Source organism: Tetrao urogallus, assembly GCF_951394365.1.
Source record: "Tetrao urogallus genome assembly, chromosome: 5".
Classification (NCBI taxonomy): Eukaryota; Metazoa; Chordata; class Aves; order Galliformes; family Phasianidae; genus Tetrao; species Tetrao urogallus.
This window is the reverse complement of record NC_136818.1, coordinates 50,426,304-50,446,175: the sequence shown is the minus strand read 5'-3', so window position 1 is coordinate 50,446,175 and position 19,872 is coordinate 50,426,304. Positions and strand designations below refer to the sequence as shown.

Sequence of the window (19,872 nt, the reverse complement as noted above, 5' to 3'; positions counted from 1 at the left end):
ACAGATGGTGGAAAGCGGCTCGGCTATCACCTCCACCATTTGCTGCTTAAACGAACAGGGCTAAGACTCAATTTATGCTGACTAAAAAATTGCCACTTGAATTCATTTAGTATATAATTACTAATGTTAATGTTAATGCTTAACTATGCCAATTCCTTAAGACTTTAAATAGAAGGAAGGAATAGCCAAAGCAATAGAGTACTCAAAGCCAGGTAACATTAAGAAACTCAAACCTGAATTTAGAAACTTTGTTAGGTTCTTTTTCTCCTTTCTTCCACCAAATCTTTAAAAGGTAACACACTCAAAACTTGTGCTGGTCTCTCAGTGCTACAGCACAAGTGTGGCTAAGAAAACTCAGTGTTCAATGCCTGTTGTTAATTTAGCAAGTCATCAACAAACACATACTTTTACATACGATGACTTGCAGAACTTTGTTCTAAAGTAAAATTCAGGTGCAGATATGTTGAGTTCTAAGAGAATTCCATGTGCTAAGGGAAAACTTTCAGTGCTCAGTTTCTTTTTTTATAAATCAGGAGAGGAAGCAGATCTAGAGAACAGCATATTCATACATTCAAACTCACATACAAAAAGTACAGGAACTATAGGGAAGCAAGGAGAGCAGAAACAGGGGAAAAGGAAGAGCGCTACATTGCACGCTGCCAAAGGACTGTCCCTGAAAAACTAATCTGCCACACAGAAGCTCAGAAATAGCTAAGCTAGCAGAACATGCTGGCCACGTTCTCAGTACCAGGAGACTTTGCAGGGCAACACTATGCTGCCATACCAAGTCTATGCCTGCCAGAAACTTCCCATATGTCAGAGTAATTACACTCCACAGTTTATGCAGAGTGGCTACTTAGATAGTCCACTAAGAAAACGGGAATTCTCATCAGTGTGCCAGCAGCATATGAATCAACTAGTTAGCAGTGCTCTGCTTTTTGCTGTTGTTTCTACATATCTCTTTGAATAATTATTATTCTCTCCAGATACACTTAAGTATTCTGACTCCATTTCACGGGACTCATGCTACGTTTATGGTGATTTAATTATCAGTTGCAACCTACCATCCTAGAAATAAAGAATTCAAGTAGCAAACTGTAACAACAAGCCAAGGGAAAAGCTGACATAGATCTTTCAACATAAAATGCTCTTCCAAGTTAAAAAATATCAGTTGAAACATATACAATTTCTGCCATAGCCAGAGAAGAAGGACATAAAGAAGACATCAGCACGCTGAAAGCAATACATTCTGATTCCTACCTCTAATCTGAGTTAGAATTAGTTCATTTAAGGAGCAAAACCAGACATCTGACTGTGTAATGTTATAATGTGATGGAAAGTACAGGAATAACAGCAGGATGGCAAAGTTTTTGGTACAACAAATGAGGACAAGCACAGCTACAGCAGCCACGGTTACAGAAACAATGGAAAAGAGCTGCTTACCTTCAGAAGGACTCAGGTGGGCAGGGATCTCCAACAAGTACTCTCACTTCCAGTGCCACCCTTAAATGAGGCAAGAACTGGATCCTGGCTCCACCTCTTCCGGTCATTCAGGTACATTGCATGCACCTGAGCTCCTGGCCCTGCCTTCCTACCAGGTGCTCCATCACTGCTTCAAGTTGTCACTTACCATTTCTGCTACTCTCTGAAAACAAGTGTGACTTCAAGAAAAAATTCAAAGCTTTTTCCTTGTTTCTACACACTACCCACATCCTCACTCATTCCAAATTATCGAATGCTGAGGAACACCTGCAGCTGTTCATCCTGGCACCTCCATCTTGCAAATATCATCACTCACAGAACACAGGTTTGTCAACCAAACTGCAAGTACTGAGGTGCTATTTCCTGCTCCTTTTGGAGCCTGCAATACCTTTACCAGTATGGGTAAAGATAAAGTCCAAATACTACTCATATTTACTTCAAGAGCATTATCTTTACAACAGACTGTGCATAGAAGCATTGAGCACAGTAGGCAAACTAATGGTCATCGCCTGCCCACGGGTGTTTGCCACTGTTTGGAATGAATGTAATGCTCACCCCTAGGCTTCTGATCAGTTAAATTATCAGTTCATTTGCAAGCCAGAAAACACAATGTGGCACAGAACTCCAAGTTGGTACTTCTGCTTTCCTTGCTGCCTTTGTAAAAGCTACAAGACACAATCAGCATTTCAGGCTCTGCACAGCTGGTACAGTCAGCAGCAGTTAATTATTGTTTATAAATTGCAGAACTGTGTGTTCCTGCAGCTACAAGTTACATCACTCTTTGGCTGTGGCCGTTACTTATCAAGGCAACAAATAAAGCAAAACACCCAAAATCACACCATGATGGTTTACACGGGCTCGTAAGGGGTCAGGGAGAGATGAGGAGGAGCAAAGGACATGAGAAGCAGTTGCCGTCACCTTACCTCTGGGAACATTCTGCTTCAGCCTTCCCACCTGAGCAGCGACCAGCATGAAGCTTGGGAGAACACACACGCTTAGCGGGCAGATGGCTGCGAACGCCCAAAATAATAATAACAGTAATAATAAAAAGAACATGAAAGGCCTCCACACAGCGAGCGCGCTCGTACCCCACCGCCCCCTACAGCTCCAAGTTGCACCACCGCTCTCGGGCGCCCCCTTGGCTGCTCAGAGAAGGGCCGGGCCGGCGCGAGGCTGGCGGCCGTTGGGCGGCGCGGGGCAGTTAGGCGGCACGCGCCTTTCCCGCCGAGCCTTCCAGAAGCCGCCGCCTCAGCGCAGCCCCGCGCGCGCGGCGATGTTTGTCACGAACGGAACCGCGGCCGTGCGGGCCCGTGGGTTTCCAAAGAGCGGCCCCAAAACTGAGCGCAGGGCGGTTGGGCTGTGAATCCTTTCGCCTATCGCTAACGGTGCTGCTTTGCTGCTTGCAGAGCAGTCGGGGAGTAAGGTGCTGCTGCTCTCGTGTGCTAGGACTTGCATCTGTGGCACAGGTTTACTCAAGACGATAAACAGCATTTGTAATTATCGAATGCTTTAATCGGTTTTGGTTTGGCATTTAATCAGCGACAAAAGCTGTTTATTACCACATGAACTCTGCAGCAAACGTTATCCTTTAATTAATCTCTGCAGATGACGAAGGCTGGTGATGCAGCCTGTTCTTCACACCGCACTGTTAAGCTCAGGAACATTTCTTGTTGTTTTCTCTTTCGTTTTGTTTTTAGGCAGTTGTCAGCTGGCCCAGTAAAACGCCTTAGGGCAGGGAGCAGAGACTGAGCAGCACGGGATTATTCACAGCTGAGAAACGGGAGATGAGTGAAAGTTAAACCCTAATTTGGCTGCCATGGAAATGGGAAGGGCTATCAGGGCAGCGTGTGGCTGTGGCACTGACCCATGCTGCAGACTCGTTAAAAGATGGGGGGCAGCTGCTAATTAGTTATTTGAGGCTGAGGACACAATAACACCAGTAGATCTCTCCAACGAAGGATTCTGCTGAATGTTTGCTCTTGTGTTGTGACTTTGTACGTTGGCATTTACAGAAGTTCAAAGGAGCTGAGAAGCACCAAGGTCTCTCTATGACTATAACAATTCCATACCTTACAGTATTCACTGGAATGTTTTGTAGTATAGATAGAAGTTTTCTTACACTGCTGGCACAGACTTCTGCTGTTTCCTCATAGTCCAACCCATTCCTATGCCAGAATCTGACATCAATTTTAAAATTAAGCAAAGAAGAAACAAAATATTATGCCTTGAGTTCTCAACATTTTCTTTGGGATTTTGAGAACTAGAAGCATATCTGGAAAAGTGAATACCTTGTATAAACCTGAAGATGTTATTGGAGAGCATTTTGGGGGTGGTGGGTCAAGGAAGAAATCTCCTAAACATTTGGGAGTTGGCAGAAATGAGTTCTACCTTATTGTTTCCCATGGATGACTGATAAAAATTCTTGTGGAATTACTTGTTTGGAAATGCGATATCAAGGAAGAAGTTACTTTTGTATACTTAGCCAGCTTACTAGCAAAAAGCTGTTATAATCATGTAATCAGACAGATCTCTGCAGACCTACAGCAAATGTTTCATCAAATGTGAATTCTATTTTAGGAGGCATCTACCAGCACAGGGCACAGACTTTGTAAGTAAGGTTGTATAAATGTGATAGAATACACAAAATACTGGAAGGGAGTTGTGTCTAAAACTTGTTGTAACAAACTTCCCAATCAGCAAAAAGATTCAAAAGTAAATCCTGAAAACAAACAAGCAAAACAAACCTTACTGTGTTTGGGAAATGGGAAAAGAAAAAGAGAAAAGTAGAAAAAGGTACTGTCTCTTATGTCTTTACTTCTAATTTCTTCTCCTCGTTTGAGGAAACCTCGACCTTGTGCTAATGGAAGGACCCATCTGCTAGGGAAATTTACATCTCCTGTGGCAGGTGTTAATTGTGGTGAGACTAAAGAGCAGTTCCACTGCAGTGCCTCTTTCTCTGCGTTGGTAAGTGGTAGCACAGTAAGGACTCAAATTATAACATGTTATGTTTTCAGAGATGTGTTGAAAATGCCAACCCAATAATTACATTTTCTAAAGTAGTCCATGTGTGCTGTGTTACTGCTGGAGGCATTCCACATTTACTAAATGATGGGTTCCTGCAGTCTGACTTTCTGACATAAGTAGGAAAAAAATGAAGTAGGTGGATTCTGTTAAAATAAAACTTTGGAAGCTAGACAGGCTGAAATTGTGCCTCCCAGGAGGAGGAGGAGTGCTGAGGTGATACAGTGATTGGTGGTACAGTTTTCAGCCTTCTGTAATGAGTAATGGAAAGTAGGAAAACCAATACAGGGCTTGGGAAAAGCAGGTCTCTGCAAGGATGAGTCCTATGATTGTTCAGTTTCTTTGTTCACCGGAACAAGTATAGAGGTAGTTTTACTCAAAACAATAGTGCCCTGCTGTATGTCATCCACAGCTTATTAAAAAGGAAAAGAAGAATAAAAAACTTGACATAAGATTTCAGAATTCATTGGGAGTTAAGGCAGGTAACCAAGTTACTCAGTTCTAATTCAATATACAGGTTGGTCTCTCACCAAGCACGACTTGTTTTCTAGACATGTAATAGTAATGTTCTTGTATGCCTCTTAGCTTTTCCTTTCTGCGTAGTTTGGTACTTCGTCTCACCTGAGCAAAAGCTGAATTAAAAAAGAAGTGCTACTGTTATAATATGAACTGTAATATGTAACAATGCATATAATAATATATACAGTAATTACCTACAGCTTCTTTAAAAATCTATTCTTGATTTTCTAGTGGCTACAGAAACAATACAAACAGAAAGGTTATTGTTATCCCCAAATTACATCACTTGATTCTGTCAGGCTTCTTTTCAGTCTAAATGGAGAATATCCCTATTATTTCACAAGCATGACGGCATCCTGCCTAGTGGGTTGAAGAAATGATAATGCATTCCTATGGCCATTTGTCCTACTGGATAGCAGCCTTATTAGCTCTTTTTCTAAGAATAAAGCCAATGAAGAATAGTAAATGCAGGAGTTGGAGATGCATCCTTTAGATTTTGATTCATCAACTGCACTACTAAGAAAAGTCTGTTGTCATTTTTCAGATGGAGTGGTTGGATCAGAGCAACTTGAAGAACAGGAGCAATCCAGCAGTGACCTCATCATATATGTACCTTAGGACTTGGGCAGATAAAACGAAGCACAGAGATACTTGAGCAGTCTTCCCAGACCAGCCTCACTATAAAACCTCGTGCGAGCAGCAAACTGAAGGTAAAGTCTCTTCCCGAGTACTACCAGCAGGGGGGATTTTCTCCAGCAGCTCTAGTAACAGCAGTATGATGAAGAGGCAGACAAAGGCGATACTGTTATTCATGCTTTATTTGGTACAAACAATGCATTTTAATCTGCCTGCCAGAAATCAAGCCCGATTGAGTCATAACTGTTGTGAGCTTGGATGCCTGAATTGTTCCTCATGTCTGAGCTAGCCTTTTCTTCCTGTTTCTGCCAATCTGATTTGCAATCCAAAGGGATTTGTAGTGTTAACATAAGTACATTGAATAGGTTTTGACTAATTCAGTCTCGGTTGAAAATGAGTGTGTATGTAATGGGATATTTCTGAGAAGAACCCTCTTGTATTGTGCACTTCTGAGTACGAGGTTTGTTTGAATGCTGCCATAGTCTTAATTGAACATCATAGCCGTGTCTTTGAAGCAGTGATCTAATAAAATCTAATGCTGAGGATAGGGAGCCAGTTACATGTGAAACAAGCACAATCTCTCAAACTGGCCCAGTCACTCCAACAAGGGTCAGGCTTTCAACCTCAGATTTTTAAACAGTAGGAAAGAACCAGTATTTTAAAGTCCTTGTTGTTGTCAAGTGTCAGAATTAATAGACACCAATGAATGTTTTCTACAGTGGAAACAGAGGTAGGAGCTGATTGTGCTGAATTAGCTTGTAACAATGACCTGTATGGTCTTTTATTTTCAGTCCTTTCATTTCTCTTATGTGATATGTTTGGTTTGCCTAATTAGACTGAAAGCACTTCAGGGTAGGATCTGTGTCTGTGTTCTATGTAATTCCAAGTCAACAGAACTCTGCTTTGTACCGAGGTCTTTATACAATGATAAAACAGAACTATTTTCAAAAACAATTAGTGACACAAGCTTTGAGTGGGAAGTCATAGCCTGGCCTGAGGAGGAGGAATTCTTACTGCTCTTCCCTATCTGCTAATTAATATTTTCTTCAAAATGAAGAAACTAAAGTTTTTGCAAATGTTATAAATATTCAAAACGTTTGTGTGGTTCAGGCAGACTGAAGCACATAGATAGCGAGCGGTTCAGTTACATCTATTTGAAAATCAGATCAGCTTTCTGAATACCTGTGCACTTCAACAGAACCATAGGAGTTGGTACACACTAGGTTAGTGGTTCTTTGACCTCGCTATGCCAGAGCAAACCATCGGCCCCAGTTTGGCAATGACTTCAGTGTGTGTATAATTTTAAGCACATAAGTAATTCCAGCCAGTCAGGCAGGCTTGTGTTTAAGCGCATTGCTGACTAGGGGATTTCTGGCTCCTATAGCTGTTCAGATCGTGGCTCCCAGAAGTCTTTCACCAAATTTAACAGCATTTCTTCTTTACTCCCTTGTGGTAGAAAGGTGGTAGCCTACTTTGCTGTATAATCACAGGCAGAAAATCTGCTTCAGCTGTGAGAATCTATCACTTATGCATTGCATAGATAATTTGATGGGGATAAACACCCTAGAGGTAACTAAGAGGCTAAGCAGTGTATACTGCTAAAGCTGAAACACAGGTCAACATAGCTAGTTGGCAGAGAGTTTTCACAAGCTTTTCTAAATTTGGGTGCATTTTTCCACAAGGTTCAGAAGCAGACAGAGCTCAAAGTGGGCAATGCAAAGATGTGTTAGAAGTTGAAGGGTCCTTTCCAACCCAAAGCATTCTATAATTCTAAATGGAATTGCTTTTGCATGTGGATTGGGAAAAAGATATGTGCTCCCCTAAGAATTAGTACAGTAAATAGAGCTACATCAGCTCCATTGTAAATAAGAGAGAAATAGAGCCCAGGACTGCAAAGGAGAAGGTACAGCAGCTTAACTCCTCAGGGAAAGGAAGGACTGTTTGGGACAATGGTAGGTAGGGAAATGTATTTGTGTCTTTGGGTTCCTTGTCTTGAATTTTTAAAAATCTGTCCTTTGCTATACTGCACACTAACCTAGATGAGTGAGGGAATTTCTCCCTTCCTCTGAGCAGTGATGCATCAGATCATTTATTTTTAATCACTTGTGCTAGGAAATGTCTACAAGCCATCTTCCACCCCATCCTTGACTGTGGAAGAATCAGCCTATAATAGGGAGAAATTACTGCATTCTGGTGCAGGCCCTCCCTTGTATTTTAATGACATCTACCCCTTGAAGAACAGATTGTCCAGCCTGGCCCAGGTCACAGTGGAAGAATGGCAAAACTAACAATAAGCTTGCTATTGCTAAGAAGCTGTGCTTTCACTGTTTACCTAACAAAAGTGCATTATGCAAACTTACTTGCATTTTCATTAAATATATATTTCATTCCTTCTTGTTTTGAAACGTGCTTTGCCCATACCATTGAGGTTCTGGGACAAGAGCCCACTTTTACAACAATCCTGTGCAGTGCTAGGTTTTCCAAGCCACAGACCCTGCGTGCTTCTGGAAAGAAAGAAATTACATAAAATTATTTCTTGTCTTCTGGGACTTCTAATTTACTCCAGCATCATCCTTCTATGAGGCAAGTTGTTCTACAATTGACAAAACAGAATTTCTTTCACATCTTGCTTAAGAATTTGAGACTGGTAACTCTTTGAAGTGGGACATGGAATTACAAGGGTCACTGGCAGATCTGTTCAGGCAACTCTACTTGTGTAAAGAATCGCATGGGCCTTTCAGTTTTCTGTAACTATAGAAGGCATCTTCAAATCAGTGGTGATCTGCCTAGATAAGCTCCTTATAACCTCAGGCATCACCCTCCTGCTACATGCTAGCCAGCTTTGTCACTCTTTCCTAGCTCTAGGCCATATTTTCAGCACTTCCTTCAGGAAGCAGGAAAAGCCATGCACAGCTGAGGAACATTGTCAGCTGCTGTTGGTCTTCTCTGTTAGAAAATCCGCAGCTGCCCCCAGATGCAGCCCACACATCTCTTGCAAAACAGCAAGAAGTGGGATGCAGTTTATGGCAGGTTTTCATGGCTCCTGTAGGACAAATGGGAGCGTGTAGCTCTGGGTTTCACCGGGCAGTGCAGCCTGATACTGCCCTCTTTCTCTGCTCAGCTGTGCAGTCCTGCAGTTAAGCCTTCTGTTCAGTCTTTAGAGTTAGATCAGGGTGATCTGAATGGAGGGGTGAAAGAGTCTGGGGCATGGCTGAGACACTGCTCATGGGGAGAGGTTGGACTGACAGGTGACACCAGTTGCCTTCTGATACCTCAGAAAGGAGATCATATTCTTCAGATCCAGAAAGAAATAGCGTCTTTGCTGGTTGCCTTGTCTCACTGCCAGGATGAATCTATAACTAGTGAATGGCTTAGTAATAGGAGTTGCAGAAGGGCCCCGGGAGTCCAAGCAGGTGGTACAGCTAGTGATGACAGGCTGAGTCTGCGAGAACAGCATGTGTGCTGAAGATAGCCGGGGAGAACTTCTTTTAGCAGGAGCTGGGCAGGCTCGCTGTCACATGGCACTGGCTCAGCAGTACAGCCTGAGCTCAGGGGCAAAGTCTTCCGAATTTGCAAATTGAAGCAGACTGTACAGCGTATTGACTACCTTTCCTGGATGTCTTCTCACAGCTGTTTCCCACAAACAAAACCCTCCAGACTTCTTAATCCGACAATGCCTTTGAGATTGGCACAAAAACTGGGCATAGATTGTTTGAATACTTGATACGAAGTGCTCTCTTCTTGCTAATGCTATTTCTGTTACACTCTTCCTTCAGAGTGTGATTTAAGAGGACTCTATGATAGAAAGGCACTGCCGCTTGCTGACTCTGCAGTAGCTTCTGCGGCATTATGAATGCAGCTTAATTCCCCCGTGAAAAGATCCGACACAACCAATCCCCATGAACTCTTCACTCTTGACAGGAGCACAAGTGGAGAGGTTGATTCATAGTAGTCAAGAAATTGGGATTAAAAGCAGACAGGCTTAGCCCAAACTGTTTTGCTTAGTGGCTGTCACTGCAGCTTATAATATACAACTTAATTACTAGAGAACATCATTTCTGCAAGTGAAAGCAGTTTCCAGAGCAGAGAAGCTGCTATAAATACAGTTCTAAATTCTACTTAAATACAGGAGTTGAAACACTATGCAAAAGAGCAAAAGTGCTGTCTTGTTTTTGGCAACACTTCTCAATAGTAAGGCCATTGTCACCCACCTGATCTCATGTGTCATCCAGAAATATGAAATGAGGATCAAGACAGAAGGTATTTTCTCTTAAATCCTCTTTCTTCAGCAATGGCATCTTTGGTTTAGGGCATATGAAAAGATGTTTCTATAAACAGTCCTATTTTATATCTTAGATACTGTGTTAACAGAAGGCAAAACTGCAGGAAACTCATCTTTCCCCTTGCTCTTAGCTCTTTATACTGCATACATGCTGTACAGTGGAGCTCAGGCTCATAGTATGGTTGTGAATGGGGGGTGGTGTTTGTTTTTTGTCATTCTGGCTACTTGGTCTATATTAAACTTTTTTTCATAATAGTAATTGAAATAGTATGACTGATGGAATTTTAGCACTCGATTTTCTTGGGTTTTTCCAAACGTTACATTCCTGTCAGTGTTTAAAAAGCATTTGAACAATGCACTTACTAAAGTTCTTGAAATTATGGTTAGCCCTGAATTGGTTGGGCAACAGGACTCACTGATCTTTGTAGGTCCCTTCCAAATGAACTGTTTCCATTCAGCTGACTGATGACTGGGAAAATGTGTCCTAACACAGCAACTGTGGACTTTCACTTTTTTTTTAATCAGAGAGAGCAAGACTGCTAAAAGTTTGTAATTTCTACATTGTATGTGCTGTGGGGATTACTACTTTCATTGCACAACTACAAAGTAATGGTCATTCTCTGCCTACAAACTGTTAACAGGAAAATACTACAACGTTCCAGCTCTGGATTTGCTTTTTTATCCTTTTTTAGTTTATGCATGTGGTTTGAGTTATCATTTGTTTCATATTTTATCTCACTGTGTGAGGTTTCTTCAGCATTTTGAGGCCTTACTGTCATTTTCCTGTGTAGCAGATCTTTTTTCAGTGCTTTTTGGAGTGTTTTGTTTCTGCTCTGGTCAACCAATGGTACTTATCATCTTTGAATAAAAGAACACAATACACAAGTTTTAGCAGATAAACAAATCTACGAGAAGTGAAAAAAAAAAGTCAAGGTCACAAAGCTGAATCTGTGGAATTATGTAGCATTAAGAAGTTGAATGTCACTGTGGCCAATTGTTTAGACTGTGGGCACCAGGGTGTAATGCATGCCTCTGAGTTTTAGGCACCTGTACAGTAAATGTGGTGTAGAATTACCCAAAGCAGCTCAAGCAGTAGAAGAAAGATGCTTTAGTACTGGCTAGTCTGGTTACTTTTCAGTGTAAAATATCAGAGTTTTGTGCTCTTGACTGACTCACACTGCTTGAGACTGGAGAAGGTCTCTTGCTTTCTGCTGTTGCATCCAACCAAGAATGTTTGTATTCAAACCAAGGCTCTCTGAGCTGAGAGGGTGAAGCTGCAGAAATAAGTCAGTTATTGAAAGATTCAGGTGCTTGTGGGGGTCAGAGGGACAGAGGGTCTCTTGGTTGTGTTTTCAGCCCTATTTCTGACTTACATAATATCTGTTACAATGGCTGCTAAACACTTCTACTTATTTCTGCCAGACTGATTTTTTTCTAGATAAAATGTTGATTAAAATGGAGAAAAACTGGACTGCTTAGCCTTTTCCCATTCCTCCTCACCTCAGCTTTGCTAGTATGCACCTGCAGGTCATTAGGTGCAATGAAGTAAATGAACCGGCCGGTAGAAGTCGATGTAGGCATTTTCTAAGCTAGAACATGTTTAGATAGACTGTAACATAAATTATCAGGAATAATACAGTTACTTGCTTTAAAATCCATTTCCCTGGGAGAATGTACAGCAGGTCTCTCTGTGTGCTCATGCTGCTTAGATATTGTTTGTTTGGATCATGAGGAAAGCAGCTTACGGCTTCTAAGAGCTAAGCTTTACCTTTTCTACAGGTCTGTGCTTTTGGTTTGCTGCCTTGATTAAGAAAAGCTTTGCTGGTTTAGCTTAGAAGGGTACCTAACCAGGCTTAGTACACAAGCTTCAGTAGTCATACAGGTAGTCGCTTCAGTTTAAACCTAACAAGAATAACACATACAAACAAGAAGCAGGAGGGGTCATGCAGTTTTCTATACTTTTGAAGTCCATTGATTTAAATTAGTGAGAGCATTTTTATTATGAGCATTGCATTGTCTGAGTCAAATGCTATCAATTGAAGAAGGAAAACTGACGGTATTAGTACCTCACCAGTAGCATGGGATGTCCTATTAGTAATGCAGTAGTGAAGGACTGGGAATTAAATTTCCAGAGAGGCTGCTGCAATTCTTCCAGCAACTTTTTCTGTAGTAGAGAATGGGAATAAAACTAAATTTGGTTTTGTCCAGAAGAATTTGAAGTGTGCTGCTTACATAGGAACTCTATAGCTAGAGGCTGCAACACAGCAGCTTAACACACATTAACTGGAAGCTATTTGTAAGAGCTTCCTTCTCAAATTTAACTCCGAAGTAACCAGAAATCTATAAGTTTTCATACATTTATTTACTAGAATTCCTATTACAGATCGCTGCCTTCTAAAAACACTTTTGGAAGAGCAGTCGGCAGACTGTTCTCCTTAGAGCTGTACTCATTCACTACCTGTTTCAAAACAAGTCAGTGCCTGAACATTATTTGCTCTCTAGCATCCGAGCTTGCTGCTTTCATGTATGTAAGTTACTGCGCGTGGTAATGTTAGGATAAAACAACATAATGCAAAGTCGCAAGGCTCTGCACGCTAAGGGAGTGTGCACAACACTTGTTTGGCGAACACAGCCTCATAAGCTTCTCATATACTTTCCAAATGGGCACTTAATTTATAGCATTGGAGTCAGTCTATAATTTCTACTGCAGATCGTTCCAGCAGGGTTGTTGAGCTGTTTTTGTGCAGACACGAAAGAAAGCAGTGAAATAAAACACGCATAATTCGTGTGGTGTCTCCTCTGACCCCAACATAGCAGAAGTCACAGTTTTTTCATGGAAGCATTCTGTGTTGTTCCAAACAGCCATGTTGCTGAGTCGATTGTCTCCTATTCTTAGCATAGAAACCATTAGCAACTAATACTGTAGAGCTTCTTTCTCAGTTTTTTTTAATCAATCGGTCCAACGTTTAGCTTGCAGCCATCATTAAACTGCCAATTAGAAAGCACTATGTAAGGTAGGTGGCAACTGTTAAATTCAGAAAAGGTAATTGAAAAGGCACTCAATACTGTTTTAAGTGGACCATGTAGTCACAAAGTAATTGGGAAGTGTGCATGTGTAAGCGTATGTGGGAAGTGAGTACTGTGTGTATGCGCTGAGCCTTATCTGGTATAAAATTGTACAATAGGTAGAGGATTTGGTGTTCGGGTTTTTTTGTAGCTTGTTTGCATTCCCATAATACATACCCCAAGATTTCCTTAGCGTGTGCAAAGGATGACAAGTGTCAGTACTTCATACAACTATATTTAATAAGTTATTACAGAAAAAAATAAAGTCCAAACTACAAAGTTTAAGCAGTTGTAAGCAATAGCAGCATTAAGCTCCATGTTTAGTCACAGTACTGCAGTTCCATACAAGCATTAGTCCAAGCCAGAAAGGAAGAAGCCTTGTTAGAATTACTAGCAAAACAATCTAAGAGAACATGTAATAAAAGATACAGTACATTTAAAATTAGTTGAAAAACAAGTACAGAGATCTTAGCTGTGAATGCGCTAAAAGTTATGTCCATTACTTTGACAGTAAAAGTACAAATATCTAATACTTTATACCCCAACAGAACTACATCCAGGAAAAAAAAAATAATAAAAGGAATTAAACAAAATGACCTCTTATTAGCACCCTCATTTTTTACTTACTGCTAAACTTTTTCTCATTTATATTTGAGTGTACCAGAATTATGTGAGCAATGTGATTTCTGACCAGCTACCCATTTGGGGTACAGACAGTAGTGTCACTAACATGAATATAAAATACTCTGTGGTATGACTGAACACTATAGCAGCAGAGATAAGAAGTTTGTTTAAAAAAGAAAAAGAGAGATAAAAGGAAAGGAAGGGAAAGAAAAAGGGTTTAGCTGACATCATACAAACTAGCGTAAAAGCAACTACATACAAGCCAGATTAAACGAAAGAGACATTTCTACATATCTGTGACTAATCTTTCACTCATACCTTGCAAGTAGAGATGTCACAATACTGAAATATTAACATGGGAGCTTTTCCCAGTTAAGCGCCATTCTTTTTTTTTCTTTTTTTTTTTCTTTTCTTTTTTTTAAAACTACTCTAACAGTGAAATCAGCAAAGTTATTTGCTAACTGCATATTTGCAATACAATTTGTTTTAGCCCATGCCTTGCTAGCAGGCTATAAAATACAAGCATGTAGGCAGAAGTATAAGCATAAACTTTGTACCACTTAGCAGGAATTATTTATTCCCTCTTCATTCCTTAATCTCCTTTGTTTTCAATTTGCGTACATTCCAACCAGTAGTACCTAATTTGAGTCTAAATTTTACTTCACTATTTGATCTAGTCTATACATTACTTACAGAACTGAACACACAGAGGATACACGATAGACCGACTCTGGACAGCTTCTTTCCACAAGTTATGGATGAGCCACTCTAACACTGGCGTAAGTTAGTCTAAAAGGCCATCAATAACTCGTTGAAGTAGTTGTTTTGTCCAGAGAATGTCACTGTATGCCCTGTTTACGCAACACCAGTTTCAGTCTGGATTGGTTTAGGTGACAGAACAGTCACTGGCATCGGGAAGGGGTTTCTCCTGGCTGCACAGGAAAACAAAGGTGATGTAAATGGAGGTGAAGTGACGGGTGTTTTGATGTTGCATTTGGTATTGCCAATACGAAAGAAAAAAAAGGACGAAGACACAGGAGAGTCAGAGAAGAACAGAGAAAGACAAAGAAGCTGAACTAATGTTCAGACATGGTGGCAATATGGGTTACTGCATTGCTACCAGGAAATGGGCGTACGTTATTCTGCATTAACTAGGCAGCTACCAACACTGTGTGGTAACTTCATTAGAAAATGATGTGGGTACCTACGGTCTGCTCCATGCTGCCACTGATAAATGTATGCAAGAAGGAAGTTGTGCAGGAAAGGGTCATTTTAGTTCATAAATAAATAAATAACAGGGTGGCAAAAATACAATGAAGGATATATATTTTAGGAGATTCGGCCTAAGGCTATCGAAAGAGTTTTGAAAAGTTAATGACAAGAAAAGTAATGGAGCATTATGCTGAATGGGCAGGGTCAAAAACCCATCATTTCAATAGATTTAGTTAACTGTAACGGCAGTCGGATTGAATCAACACTGGTGGTGTATAAATCTAGACAGCGAACTGGTACTGTGACATCCCTATTATCTCCCTAAATCATTTTGATAAAGGAAAAGGCTTTTCAAAATATCACATTTTTTCTGCTTCATTCGGTCATTTTATTGCCCAATTCTTTGTTACAATTTTCCAATCGCTTTACATAACCAACCGTTTCATCATTGCCACACTATTGTAAACCACATCAGCAAGTTAATACATAAAGCTTTGCATTTCAAAAAACTAGACACTTTAGTAACAATATTACAAAGATTTTAGCTTCAAAAATAACTGAAAATGAAAAAAATAAACTTTTAAAGAATTAGCATCATAAAATTAATTTATTCCAAGTAAAAATACAAAATAATATTAATGACATTGACCAGATATGAAAGTCTCTCCCAGAAACAACTATATTAATGGTTGAGAAAGCACTCCTTAAAGAAAATACGAAATAAAAATGAAAAATATGTAAATATGTTTAATTTTTTTCTTAGCAAAAAATCTTTCTAAAAATAACAATGAAAATTTGTCTCAGTACAAAGGCTACATTACTATTGAAAAAATACCAGCATGAAGAAAAGGTACATATTTGACAGTAGAAAAATGATTTTAGTGAATCACAATGTCTAAAGTCTGCAATGAAAATAAATCTGCAATAAAGATTTATGCCTTTTTTCTTTTCATTTTTCTTTTTTTTTTTATACAAACAGTACAAACAGTATTGCACATAACAACAAATAGTCGAGGTTAGGTTAGCCTTCAAAAAATCAACTAGTTCAAGTCTCACATCAGAAAAGGCCACAATAGGACCTGTTGTACCCAGGGGCTTCTTAGTCAAGTTGCAGTTCAGAACTCCTTATTTTAAAAAATAACTTTTTTTTTTTTGAAGGACCCTCTTTTAATAATAACATATTAACAACTCAGGGGCACATTCATTTACAAAACAAAAGGGAGCATGTTATAATTTAATAAACTAAAAAAAGTTCTCTTTAAAAAAATACAAACAGAAGAACTCTCACAATTCTGGTCAGTCGTGCATAATCACACTTGATTATAAATATACAAATTAAGGGAAAATATTTTTTCCACCTTCTATTCACAACTTTCAGCACCAAATGGAGTTTGTTTACAGCTGTTTTTCACGATAATTTTGTTTTTTAGTTTTAACCCAACGTTACGCTGTAACGTACATCTTCCAGCTTCTCTCTTTCTCTCACTCTTTCTCTCTTTCTCTCTCTCTCACACTCTCTGGGGGTATGTTTGTACATGAAAGAGGGGTATTTCTTCAAAAGGGTTTACTTCGTTCACATAATTAGGTAGATTTCTGTAGGTTAGCTATGATCTTTAATATTACAGTTATAAAGCTCTAACTTCTTCATTTTCAAAAAAACTCAAATAAGCATGAAAAAAATAAAGTTACCCATCTGTTAAATCATTTTTCTTGCAGAATTAAATTAATATATATTTTTCTGAATAAACTTACTTAGAAAATATCATTTTCTTTCCTATATTTCAAAATTGAGGTATTGCAAAAGATCATGTCAGTCAGAAAGCATGCCTTTTTCTTTAAAAAAAATCATCAGCCGACTGTTGAAAACTGTCTAGATACAAAAAGTAGTGCATAACAAAATGTCTTGTACAGATGAAAAAACAGAAAAGACACCTGGGCTGGGAAAAGCAATATCACAAAAATGCCCAGAAGTAACCTCAAAAGGGATAATTATAATTAGCATTTTAAACCAGTAAAAAACTATTTTTTCTTTTTTTTTTTTTCAAAAACAGAAAAAGTTCCTTTCAAAGCCAATACTCGCAACTAAACACTGGGAAAAACAGCTTACTAAATTAGACACAAACAAGGACATCACGACAAACAAAACCCAGAACATTTACATCTACTATGCGGTGTCATATCCAGTCAGATTGTCCCCAGAACTGCAAAAACAAAGGAAAAAAAAAAAAGAAAAAAAATAGTGTACACATTCTCACAATCGTTAGTATACCAAGTGTGTTTATATTTATATGCTATCTGCAGCCCCATAGTTCATGCTAAAAAAATGTCCACTGTGTTAGCAGGTCTTAATTGTGTTCAAGCTTCACAGGATACATCCAGGGATTAGAGAGATAACGCCACATCCACAGAGCAGACATCTCATGTTACTTTTATATGCAGACATTTCTTTAGCACCACTTCTTTTTCTAACTTTCTTAAATGTGCCTAGTTCATTAGGTTGACAGACTATCTAGTTGGTAGTGTATGTATGCTAGTATGAGCTCTTTGGTTTTCTGGACAAAGTCTGCAACTACGTAACTGGTGCAAGCGTTAGGAGAGAGATTGTAAGTAAGAGCTCATTTCTGTTTATGTACCTGTTATGAACTGTCAAGAGTGTGTTAATGTCGGATACAGAGGCTTTAACAGTTAAGTTTGATCACAGTACTAGACATAATCACCTTACTATATAAAATAAATTGCACGATATATAACAGAGCACCGCAAAGTACTTCATCTACCATCCACAAATTTGTTTTATGAATATCCTACAGCTAGTTTTTATATCTGTTGTAGTATAGGTCATTCTGTAATGGGCTGATCCTAATTTCAGAAGCATTACATTTACTGAGGCATGCCTTCCTCCAGTCAGTAATCAGTTTTTTTTTCTTTGTTACTCAATATTTTGTCACCTAAGTAGACTCGTAATTTGTGCATTGTGGGCAGGTTTTATATTAGACATATATAAAATTTATTGCATGCAGCAACCTGATTAAGTAAACATGCAGTCAAAAAATATTGACCTTCCTTGGAAGCTTTTCTGTATGCTATACTGATCTCCTTTCAGCAGCCATCACTATTTTAATCACATATTCATTTTTTAATTGATACCCTAGCCTGAATAGAGTATTCTGGTATTAGTAATACCATTTTAATAGCAGCAAAAGCTATTGCAGCATACATTTACATAACACTAAAAGACCTAACAAAAAAAAGAAAAAAAAAAAGAAAAAAAAAAGAAAGAAAAACCCTTAGCAAAACAAAAGAAAAAAAAAAGTCTGATCCAGCTTATGAGGTATCATCCTTACAAGTCAAAAATGGAGAGCAACTAAAGGCTTATTTTCTTTAAGGGTTATTACTACGCTAAATGACCCAAACTAACAATTGCTGAATATCTGATAAGTTTTTGCTACATCTGCCACCTACTTGTGAATATTACCTTTGGTAAGTCATCTGCTAGGGGCAAGTCTAAATTTCTGAAAATAAGTGCATGCTCCAGTTTAAAAATAAAAATAACTATAATTATAATAAAAAAATCTTCATCACATACACATCAACCCAGTGAAGGCTGATGAGAATGGCAGTCTACATAATGTCACTAGTGACAAGTCTTGTGTAGGAAATTAAGGTACCAAGCAGATGTTTGTGTGAATCAAAGTGCAAAATCAGTACAGTTACACTCTGCCGGTTTGTATCATACTGGACACTGAGTTCAGTAATGTGACTGTAAATAATAATAATAGTAATAAAAAGACCCATATCTTCATTAAAGTCGAGGACGAATGCACAAATTTCCAGAACACTAAGCCCTGAGGCAGCGCTCTCTTTTTCCCTCGATTTTATCTACTCCAGTACTTGTTGCTGGGGGAGGCCTGGGGTTCAGCTCCAGCGGAACGGCACGTGGCGGGGTCGGTCACCTCCCTCCTTTACCAGTGGTTTGTGGAACTCTCGCCCAGCACGAGAGTGTATGCTTGCCCAGCAGTATTCACAGTAATACTGCAAACAGGTAACATTGGCACAAAAGAACGGAGCAAATTTTCCACCACAGCGAGTGCCTTGGCATTCATCACACATCTGATCATCCAGCACATATGGCTTCACTTCCACCTGCATCAAGAGACAGAAAGAACTGTAAGTCGATTACACAGTTTTGCTAAGTGTGAATAGAAGAACAATATCTTAGTTCTTTTGACTCTGTTGAAGGTTTCCAACTGATGCTGGATTAACCCAAAGGGCTCGGCAGTTAGATTTTCATACCAACCAGATTACTTGTCGGAAAATCTCAAGGATAGCTATTCAACATTTCTTAGAACAGTACTAAGATCGAAGTATGGCAAAAATAGTGCCACCGAGGAATTTGCAGCTAGGAAGCTTCCAGCTGTGTGAATACAGTTGTTACGAGGGCAGAGCAAGCGGCACGTATGAAGGAAACTGACTGATAAAAACAAACCTGTATTTCTAAACTTCAGAGTTGAGAGTCTGATGAGCTTCAGAGGTTTTTGGGTTTTTTTTTTGGTGTTGGTTGCTTTTTATGAACTGCAAAAATGCAGGACCAAGCTTACAGATGAAGAAATGGTTCACATTAAACAAAATTAAATGCACTAGTATTAAATACTCTGCTTTATGCTTGCAAAAATCACTGTCTAACTTCTGCATTTAGCTCTAGACATGTGGTAAGATTTCAAAGTTGTTGTAACTATGGTCTTGCAACCAATTACAAATAGGCTGGAGCAGTGGACTGTTGTCCTAGTCTCAGTTGTAAACATCCAAGGGCAGGGATGTTGTTGTTGTCTTATAAAGCACCTGTGCCAACCACAGCAGCATTCAGTGCGTGGCCAGGCACTGCCATAACGCCGCTACAGGAGCTGACAGCATGCGAGTTCTCTCCTGTTTTTGTTCCTCTGAATAATGGCAAATTTAAATGTTATTTAAATTTAAATAACATTTCAACTGACTGTTTATTTCTTCTGGAGAAGTCAGTAGTTTGTGCATGT

At 39.3% G+C, this 19,872-nt stretch overlaps 1 protein-coding gene across 3 annotated transcripts in view; it reads right to left on the bottom strand.

Annotated features, from left to right (window-relative positions):
* Nucleotides 1-18,757: 18,757 nt before the first annotated feature.
* Nucleotides 18,758-19,872, bottom strand: part of CPEB3 (cytoplasmic polyadenylation element binding protein 3) — a gene marked incomplete at both ends in the record, with an annotated part of 75,699 nt that continues 74,584 nt past the window's right edge. For all 3 annotated transcript variants that reach the window (XM_079536195.1, XM_079536193.1, XM_079536194.1), the window contains one exon: nt 18,758-18,985. In XM_079536195.1, coding sequence (XP_079392321.1) covers nt 18,758-18,985 — 228 coding nt within the window. The remainder of the gene's footprint in view (nt 18,986-19,872) is intronic.